Source organism: Ascaphus truei, chromosome 5, assembly GCF_040206685.1.
Source record: "Ascaphus truei isolate aAscTru1 chromosome 5, aAscTru1.hap1, whole genome shotgun sequence".
Taxonomy (NCBI): Eukaryota; Metazoa; Chordata; class Amphibia; order Anura; family Ascaphidae; genus Ascaphus; species Ascaphus truei.
In genome coordinates, this window is record NC_134487.1 from 301641195 (window position 1) to 301652027 (window position 10833).

General features: G+C 44.2%; 1 protein-coding gene across 1 annotated transcript in view; it reads left to right on the forward strand.

Moving 5' to 3' along the window:
- GYS2 (glycogen synthase 2) overlaps positions 1-10027 on the forward strand; it is a 56506-nt gene extending 46479 nt beyond the window's left edge. Inside the window, exons 13-16 of the mRNA XM_075602932.1 lie at positions 1066-1161; positions 3504-3667; positions 5491-5571; positions 9262-10027. Of these exons, the coding sequence (XP_075459047.1) occupies positions 1066-1161; positions 3504-3667; positions 5491-5571; positions 9262-9492 (572 nt within the window). The 3' untranslated portion in view covers positions 9493-10027. The remainder of the gene's footprint in view (positions 1-1065; positions 1162-3503; positions 3668-5490; positions 5572-9261) is intronic.
- Positions 10028-10833: the final 806 nt, after the last annotated feature.

Genomic DNA, 10833 nt, shown 5'->3' on the forward strand with positions numbered 1-10833 from the left:
GGTAAATAAAACACCCAGATTATAATCAAAAGTGTCTCCTGTGAATAATTCATTTACATTAGCAAATTCATTCAATTCTCAATAATTAAATGTTGTAAACAAACAGCTGACTAGGTCAGTTCTAAGACGCACACAATGTTGTGTAATTTGACTTTTTGAGATATTATACATACATTAATATCACGTATATATATATATATATATATATATATATATATATATATATATATATATATAATATGATGTGTATTTGTGTATGAAACCACAAATGATACTAGGGAAGAGAGATTTGCAGAATGCAGATAGCTAGTCGTTTCATTTACAGTAACCTCCTTATTAATACTTTCCGTGTAAAACTTTACTACACAAATAGGGTTTACAATTCATGTCTCAATTGGAGATGAATGCAAAACTTTCCAGAATGCCATTGCAATCCTTTCAGTGTGTTTAGTTTTTACTGGTATCGTTTCTCGGGGAGCCGCTTCGCGGAACGTTTTAGTGTTTTTCAGAAATAACATTTTCACTGTTAATTAATTCCCCGTTTCGCAGATGAATTTCAGATCGGCCGCAATGTGACATTTTCTCTATTGTCATCATTAATTAAAATGTTTGGTGAATTGTGACCGTTCTCTAACTCAGGGCTGAGCAAACTTTTTGCCTGCGCCCCCCCCGCACCCTTTACCTTTTCTCCGTTGTTTTCTGACGTCATGGCAACGCGAGTGGTGTAAAATCTCACACAAGCAAACATTCAGGTAATGAGCTGCAACACCATATACCAGGGGAGGCCAAATTCAGTCCTCAGGGGCCAGCAACAGGTCAGGCTTTCAGGATATCCCTGCTTCAGCACAGGTAGCTCAATCAGTGGCTCACTCTTTGATGCACCACCCTTGCTGAAGCAGGGATATCCCTGATACCTGACCTGCTGGTGGCCCTTGAGGACCGGAGTTGGCCGTCCCTGACTTATACTATGGTCCTGAACGGGGCCCCCGGTTGTTTTCCAGCACGGAAGGATTACCGCGTTTGAGTGTATATGGCCCTGAATGCTCTGACATATTGTGTTTGCAGCGGAGTGCACGGTGATGGGCATCCCAAGTGTCACAACCAACCTATCTGGATTTGGCTGCTTCATGCAAGAACACGTTGCCGATCCGGCTGCCTACGGTGAGGATACAATACATGTGTGACCCTGCCTGCCGGGCTGCTATGGGGATTACATCGGAAGGTCTCTTATCGTGGCTTACTCCGTGTGTTACCTTGTCAGGGGGCTGGGTCTGTGCGGCTGGGCGATGAGGTAGACAGGATGGGCGCCAGGAACTGCGTAGTTATGAACAGTCTTTATTTACATGCCATGCCCGTGCAACATCTTCCCCAGGTGCGTTACTGCGTTACTACATTACTGCGTTACTACATTACTGCGTTACTACGTTACTGCGTTACTACGTTACTGCGTTACTACATTACTGCGTTACTACATTACTGCGTTACTGTATTCCGGGAGAGGCGTGTTCTGTACACTTGCAGTTGGTTACTTTAGCACCCTTCTTCTCTGTATTAGAGAGATCCCAGACACCCGACTTGCAGCGCCTTGGTGCTGATGTAGCAGGAGTTACTTCTCTAGATGGCGCTGCCCTTTATTCCCTCGGGATACTCACCCAGGTATTGGGCCACATGCTTTGGGTTACTCTAACTCGGGTTTAGTGCCACGGCCACCATTATGGTGACCCCTCAGGGACACAGGCCTCCCTTATGGGAGTCTGTACGTCTCTTCTTCTTCCATACTAAGGGGGCGGCCCCAGTCACTTCTACAGAGCACGCCTCGGCGTGCGCTGAGCATTCAAGCCCAGCCCCCCAGTCAGGCCGGTCCCAGTCCCTACCTCATCGCGCACCTTTCCCCTGCGGTGCGCGACAGGTTTTCAGGCAGGCAGGGAAATTTAAGAGCAAAGTTTGCGACGGAGGCGTGGCCACGCCCCCGCCGTCGGTTCAGCCAATGAGGGCGAACCAGCCACGGGACGTCATGGCCACGCCCCCGCCCCCGCAAACCCACCGCCATGCACCCTCCCGTCGCATACGTTCCCTCAGATCGCGGTGTAGCGCTGGGAACGGGCGCGTGTGCCACAGTGCTGACTGGGGACTCAGCCTAAGGAACCTGACTCAAAAAGGGCACTTCCCTACCTTCAAAACAAGGAAGAGGGACCCCTGCCCTATCATACCTACTGTATTTACATAGCTGTGTACTCACTATTTACAGGTGAGACCCCTCCTCTATCTCTCCTCCAGGGTTCTCAGGATCTAGAAGTGTCCCCTTTATTTATAGCCTAGCCTGATATCGCTGTCTCCAGGCAGGATGGGGTGCAGCCTAATTCCTGCTGGCTCACCGAAGCACCATGTGATAGGGAGGGGCCATCACTCTGTGCGAGCGCTTCACGGTTAACCCCTTATGGCCCTATTAATGTTACACATGCAACAAATAGGTTCTTTATTCTAACTAATCATACCATGTCTAGGCTTTATCAAAGTATTACAAATATGTGCACTCAGATTAGAATTGCCTAGATTCCCCTAATGGTCACATCAATTACACTGCAGATTGCTCATGGTACCGTAGGAATAATAATAATAATCATTTTATTTATATAGCGCTTTTCTCCCAGTGGGACTCAAAAGTTCACAGTTACAGAAAGGGAAAAAGCAGAAAACATTTATGGTTATAAGAGAGACCAAACACAAGAAAAGATACAGTACAGGTTGTGGTTCATTAATTAAATGCCTGGGTAAGCAGGTAGGTGTTGAGCCTGTTTTGATAGATTCCCAGAGAGGTCGGCTCTCGAACTGTGCGAGGCAGACTGTTCCAGAGAGTAGGAGCAGCGCGGCTAAAAACCCGGGCGCCAAAGGAAGTCACGGAGATCTGCAGATTAACGTGATATAAAACACATTGAAATGTCCCTCTTGATGCTATAAACAATGAATTTAAAGCAATGGCACCTTTTACACATTATATTAAAAAGAACAGAGAGAGTGTTCCCAGCACTCAATAGAAATTATCAATGTAAACGACACTGAATGCTATGCAAAAAAGTGTAAATTTTACTAATTGAACTAAATTGTACAAAATATGGCAAACCGTTTGTAATAGACAATGATACTGTTCTAGTCTATCAAGTATAACCACAAATAGTAATCGATCGCTTGCTCAGGGTTATTTAATTCAGTTCTTGCACAGCATTGTGGGAAATGTTTTCCTGGAATATGATTACTAGATACAATTGGTTCACTGCTAGAGAGAGGGCGGGATCAAGAGTCAGAGCCTATCAGAAGGGGAAGGGGCTGTCACTTTGGAAATGCTTCCTACATTAGAAACATTAAAAATGTCTTTAAAACATTTTTATTTTTTTAATGCTACAAGTATTTTCTCATAGTACAGAACTGATTTATTAACCACACATGTAGGATATTGCTTGAACTGCTGCTTTAATTTCTTCTCTGCCACACCTTATCTCCTTTAGGAATTTACATAACAGATAGAAGGTTCCGTTCTCCTGATGAGTCTTGTACTCAGCTGACCCAGTTCTTGTATGGGTTCTGCCAGCAATCTCGCCGCCAGAGAATCATCCAAAGAAACCGAACTGAACGGCTCTCTGACCTATTGGATTGGAGATACTTAGGCCGGGTGAGTCATCCTTATTCTCACGTGCTGAGCCATCTTTACTCACGTGCTGAGCCATCCTTACTCACGTGCTGAGCCATCCTTACTCACGTGCTGAGCCATCCTTACTCACGTGCTGAGCCATCCTTACTCACGTGCTGAGCCATCCTTACTCACGTGCTGAGCCATCCTTACTCACGTGCTGAGCCATCCTTACTCACGTGCTGAGCCATCCTTACTCACGTGCTGAGCCATCCTTACTCACGTGATGAGCCATCCTTACTCACGTGATGAGCCATCCTTACTCACGTGATGAGCCATCCTTACTCACGTGATGAGCCATCCTTACTCACGTGATGAGCCATCCTTACTCACGTGATGAGCCATCCTTACTCACGTGATGAGCTTTACACTGTGCAACAACATTTTGACACATGGTAGAAAGACATTTAAAACACAGTCGTCATCCAAAATAAATCCAACCTTTGGTTATTAACACCCGACGTGTTTGGAGGTTGGCCGTGGTGATCGCAGGAGGGAAGAGAGCAGAAAGAAGGAGGATTCATATTTAAAATGTTTGAGGAAGAGTATGGCGTGTTGAATAGCTTGTGGTATTTATAGAGAAGACACCTTTGCAAATACTAAAAATATAAGGTGTCAATTATCAATGGCACAGCCAATGGTAAAGAAAAAGACGTGGTTACGGCCATCGGCTCCCTGGTTTTCCGTAACCATGGCATAACCCAGATTTGGAGAAGAGATGAACTCTTGGACACAATGCTCTCATTTGTAGAGATGTGCAAAGTGACTTCAAGTCTCATTACTGATTTTGTCCATGAATTCTTGGTGATTGTGGCAAACGGGCAACTTGATTTGAATTTGATCGATATTTTCAAATAAATCTCTTTTACAAATCCTGTAATCCGGTAAACATAGCGCTGATTTCAGAAAAAGTCCAGGAAAAGCACCGGAAATGGCCTGAAAATCACCAGAATTCTGACATTTCTGCAAAGTAAAAATCCATTCATTTTCCATTTAATTTATGTAATGAAATCGGAAAGCATTGAAAAGAATTTTGCTAAACCGATCAGAAGCGATTTCCATCATCTGTACAATAAAGCGGGTTGGCAGTGAATGAGTTAAACTGGAATGCAAATGAAACGCTCAAACGCAAGAAGTGACTACAGTGCAGGGGCGGCCAACTCCAAGCCTCAAGGGCCACCAACAGGCCAAGTATTAGGGATATTCCTGCTTCAGCACAGGTGGCTCAATCCGTGGCTCAGTCTGATTGAGCCACCTGTGCTGAAGCAGGGATATTCTTAAAACCTGACCTGCTGTTAGCCCTTGAGAACTGGAGTTGGCCGCCGCTTCTATAACATGAACAGGAAATGAATATTGCGTGTTATGTTTTCCTTTAGGGAGACTGCTGCATACAATTTCTATTTCACTATTCACTAATTGCAAAAGTAACATTGTCATTTTTCTCTGATGTTATATTAACAGGAGAATAACATTTTCAGTTAAACAAAGAGAGGGCAATCTGACACTCATTTAAACCTTTGAAGTCCATAAGGAGTTGTTGAGGTGCCAAGACATTTCATAGACAGTACATATTTTTATCATTCCATTTACCTGGTTATTCAAAATAAACACTTGTGTTAAGCTTCGACATCAGAGCTGACGGCTCAGCATCCAGTTTTAAATCTCCAGATAAATTAAACTTTCCCCAGGGTGTGTGTCTTTCAGAACAGGCATCCTCAATATATTGCACTTTGCATTCCATGATTCTTTGTTGACTTTATAAAATGTTTTGCCAGCCACACATTTCCAATCTTTCGTTTTGCTAGTTTTACATGCATGCCCGGCACCTGGCTCTCAGCAAGATGTTTCCAGAGAAGTTTGAGATGGAACCAAATGCCCCACCAAAGGTGAAATATGTTATTTTCTAAAAACAGTAACTCATTCGTACTTATGTTTGTACTTGTAGAGTCGCAGCAAAGTAGCATGAAATATACAAGAACGTTCCATTGGAAAACCTACTAAGATCTCAGTGGCCAAACAACCAAAGAAAATTGTTTATACCCCTTTTCCACCTATTGGTTTTTGATGATTGCTGGCTGTAGGGAAAAGAGGGAACATTGTCATTTCAACCGCTTCTCAATATACAGTTCTGTGGTTTATGTGGGTGGGGGAATAATCAAAAGCACACCAAAAAAGGAAAAAGTTAAAAGGGTCACGTGAACGTCATTGTATTGACGAAGAAGTCTTAGCAGCATCCAATGTTTCGGTGCATAAAAGCACATTCATCAGGGCTACAGCTACAGCACAAAATGACAGGTATATATAGCAAACTTAATTACCACCCAACCCCTCCCTCCAGAAGCACCCATTTTTACTATCCTTGAGTTTTTAGACCATTTTTTGGGGCCATCTCAAGTTGCTGGCATCTGGGTACTTTTTTGCTTCTACCTGATGAGGATGAGGACTGAGGAAATGGAACCAACGTCTTGTGAACCAGTGAAGTTTTATTCAGTATTTAGACTTGCCGTCTATTCCAAACATGCCATGGTGTACAACGGGTGACACTACTGACCACAATGTCACCATACAGTTAACTTTGGATCGTGTAAAAACATTGTTAACACCCAGACCTCCCTCAGGATTTTTGTGGGCAGATTTTGAACATGATAGCTCAATGTTTCCTTGGGCAAGCAATTGTGGGGACTTCGTGTCTTCCCTCCTTCTCTATCCCTCAAAGCACGCTACCAGCAACATGATGCTCCTCCAGGCCTTACAGAGAGGTAGTGTTTTACAGAACATCCGATCACAGACCATCCTGTTTACAATTTTTTTAGGATTTTCATCTAGTGGAATGACTGCATTGTCTATGGAGCCTATTCTTGTAGTTCCGAAGTGTGACAAACCGCTTCTAAAGTGCCCTTTAGAAGCAGATCGGCATGCTTTGCTGCAAGCCATTCTGGCGTGTCCAATCCGTGCCAAACCAATCAGTTTGTCTAAAAAGCCTCCAACTCACATTTATTTTTTAACTAAAACTGCTATTCTCGTCGCTCCGTTATGCAAATTGCTTCTAAAAACTCGCATTTCTTTCATGCCTGAAATATGGGATTGGCTGAGAGCAAACCCCATAAATCAGACCGGGGATGGAGTTAGCGCCAACTCAGGTTATTCCGCTTCTAAAGCGCGTACAATCCGGGTAGTTTGGCTGTTTATCAGCGCGGTTTGGCACTGACAACTTCAGAGCTACGAGCATAGGCCCCAATATCCTCTCTTTGCAAGAGATTTGCAGGCGTTTCTCACTTCATAAAATAATTTAAACAAAATTCAGCTGTGTGCCAGAGAAAACTCAACTCGTGCGGTCAAAACGTGAGGAATTATTGTTAATGTTTAATGGCAATTGTGGCAAAACTCGTTATTTTTATCTCAAAACAATCACTAAATTTGGGGCCAAGTAAAATATTTGCGGATGGCAGTTTTGGTAAAGTTTTATATATGACCGCAATTTGCCACATTAACAAGCTTGTGCAAAAGGTCAGCCCCTGATAGATGGAAATCACCACAATACTCTCTTACCCATGGAATAGAACCGATAAAAAATATATTCCATCCTTCTATAACACACTGTTTTATGAATATTCCAAATGTATAACTACAGAAGTGCACCCTTTGAAGGTATGATAATTGATATAAACTTTAGTTGCTGGGAAAATCTAAGTCCTTAAGCCAGGGGTTTCCAACTCCAGACCCCCCCAACTGGTCAGGTTTTCAGGATATCCCTGCTTCAGCACAGGTGGCTCAATCAGTGGCTCAGTCAAAGACTGCACTACCTGTGCTGAAGCAGGAAGCCCCTGATTGAGCCACCTGCGCTGAAGCTGGGATATCCTTAAACCTGACCTGTTGGGGGGTCGTGAGGACTGAGGATGAGAACCTCTGCCTTAAGCATTTAGGAACTGAACTTGGACAGTTCTGAACTTCACAAATCTGGCCCCTATTCATCATGCGTCTTCCCTTTACATAGGGTGGCCAGGCGGCTTCACCCAAAATACTGGACACACTGGTGAAAGGTGTGACACACTCGAGACACACACACCCCTCTCACCGCTCCCTGCGGTTTCCTCCTCTCCTTGACCCCACACCCAGGCATCTGACATCTCCTCCTGATTGGTTGCATTACCCAGCAGCAGCCAATAAGGATGGAGGAAGCTGCCCAGCCCCCTGGTAACAGCGCTGCTCTCTCCGCGCTCAGGGAACTCCCACGTCACCCCAAGCCGGTCAGGTCACTATGTACAAAGAACTAATACCAGACACATACATGTCCAGTATGACCTCTCGTTTTTTACTGGACTGTGTCCAAATACAGGACAGTCCGGTTCAATACTGGAAAAACTATCTTCAATTCAAATGAAACAAATGGAGCTTAAATGTTCTAATTAAGGGGAAGGCCGCTCCCCCAACATATTGAATAGAGACCAGAGAGTGCGCAGAGAGTGCGCAGGTGAATTGAAAGAAGCAGCCAAAGTTGCGGTCTAATAAATAAAGAAAATGAATTCTTCTCTTACTTTATTTCAACACTTACCTCCGGTCCACAAAAGAATATAAATTCTGCTATTACTTTTCTCTAGATAACATAAAACACTTTATTATCTCCAGATCAATATTGCCATAAAATTGCTTGGCAAGTGCTGATATCAATTTGTGCAGAAACAGATGGTAATACGGTGAAAACAAAAGTGGGAATAAATTACAATTAAATCCAGTCCGAAGCGATAAAAGTAATGGATGAAGCTGCTGGGTTTTTTAACTTGTGTTCCAAGTACATAGCAGTGACGCTCAACTCCAGACCTCAAGCCCGCCCAACAAGTCAGGTTTTCAGGTTATCCCAGCTTCAGCACAGGGGGCTCAGTCAGTCCCTGCTTCAGCACGGGTGGCTGATTGAGCCACCTGTGCTGAAGCTGGGATATCCTGAAAACCTGAAGTGTTAGTGGGGGGGAGGACTTGAGGACGGAGTTGAGCGTCCCTGGTAGATAGGATGGCTAAGCTCGGGTTCTGAAAAACCAAAATAAAATTGTAAAGGATTCTGTACTTCCTATTTAGGCTGAAAACCACTGTTTTGGAGAACGGTGTTTAGCACGGGCGACAGCAGGGGCATTTGCCCTGTTTCCTGTGAAAAAAAACTCCAAAGAAGAAGGGTCTCCGAAAATATTCCGAGTCTGATTGCGTTTTCTTGTATCACGCATCTGCCCCTTTACGTTATTAGGTCACCTTGGTCCTAAGTGAACTGACAGTAATTCATTAAAACTGTCCCCTGCTTAACTTTATTTAGTAGTTGTGGGGCGAAAGCGGCATAATAAGCGTTGTAGTGATTTGGTGATGCTGAGTGGGGAGAATCGAACAGGCCATATAATCGCAGCACTCTTTAATACGCCTCTCTACACTCACTAAAGATAGTAGGAAGAACGTTTAATAGGTTAAAGGTCAGTCCCATGTCGTGTTAAAGAGACCAAATGACATGGAAGGGGTTAAAGCGGGCTTTCTTAGTGGTGCTCGGATTTGTAGCTGGGATGCTGCCGCAGTATAACGTGTTTCCTGTTTCCCTGTAGACGGATGGATTCCGATTTCCGCGTCCATCCTCCGTACCGCCTTCTCCATCCGTCTCCCTGCATTCCAGTCCTCACCATAGCGAAGAGGACGATGATGACGAGGACGAAGACGGGGAAAGGTACAACGAGGAGGAAGAAGCACACAATGATCGGCAGAACATCAAGCCAACGGTTTCTCCCAGGCCGGTGTCACGGGGGAAAAAGAAGAAACACGGAGAATGGAGAAACTGAATGTGGACAGCACATGCATGCAATAAACCTCTTTGCTGCCAGAGAAGCCTGCAAAAAACTGGCACACAATGCACTGCAAGAACCTCTGGCAGGGAAGGGGTTACCTTTATTATCATGGCGCTGAGTGATGTTTTGGGTGTGTCTCCTTTTAAAACTAGTCTCGTTTTACGTTACACTAATGCTTTGCTCAGACTGCGGTCCATTCTCTGCATGGCTGCTGAATTAGATGTTCAACTCATTATAGTTTCATTATGAATATGAAGGAGTTGGTGTTAGAAATACAGGATCATATTGTTCCCTAGTAGAGAAGGAAGGTAACATTGTGACAACGCTGACACTTTACTCTGTAGGACTGGTAAACACCCCACTGATTGGTTAGGAACCTTGAAAGCCTTAGTAATAGTACTAGGTTATTTCAAAGCAATACAATTAAAATAGAGCCTTGTAATAGGTGAAGTAAGTTGCTTAATATAGAGTATTACAAAATTTTATTTTTGTCTTGTTATTAGACATTTTAAACCTCTAAATCACTGTCTCTATCTTGTTTTGTCTTTTTGTGTTTCTTCATCACATGATCTTTAGCCGTTATCTTTATTTAGTATGAATAGGGTTGCCACCAGACTACGTATGCCACATATGCCACCATGTGGCCACATATCTCCGGGCTATGGGTTTACCTTGTTAATCTCCGGGTGGCGTGTGGCGGCGTCTCCCCCCGCAATGCCCGCCAAAATGGCTGCGCAGCGTCAAATGGCGCCACGTTGCCATGAGAATAGGACTCTACGTGACAACACATGGCCTCAAATTGCCATGACAACGGGATAATATGTGATGGTACGCTGTGTCACGTTGCCATGACAGTGTGGTGTCAAATGATGCTTCAGTGCCATAAACCGTCTCGTTGTCATGGCAACTTGACGCCGCGTAAAGTCGTGATGTCACGTAGCGTCCCATTGTCATGGCCGCTCAGCCATGTTGACTGGAGTTAAAGGGGAGATGCCGGGTGGATGCTGAGGAGACGCAGCTGCCGCCGGTAAGAGATAAAAAAAATGTGACACTTATCTCTGGGTTAGCCTTCAGTGGAACGTGGCAACCCTGAGTACGAACTGTTGCCGTTACACTTACTACTGTTTCCTATTTTGACAATTTCAACACATTTCTGATTTCCTAAAGTAGTCACTTAAAGTCAAGTCTCAATGTTTTATTTCACAAATTACAAACCAAGGAGGTTCCCTGCGGACATTTAAACAATGCCAGGTTTGGGGAGACTCTTATTTGCTTCCACTGCTGACACTTGGTTTTCCGCTGTCTCACTTTCCTACAATACACAGCGCAGCCCTC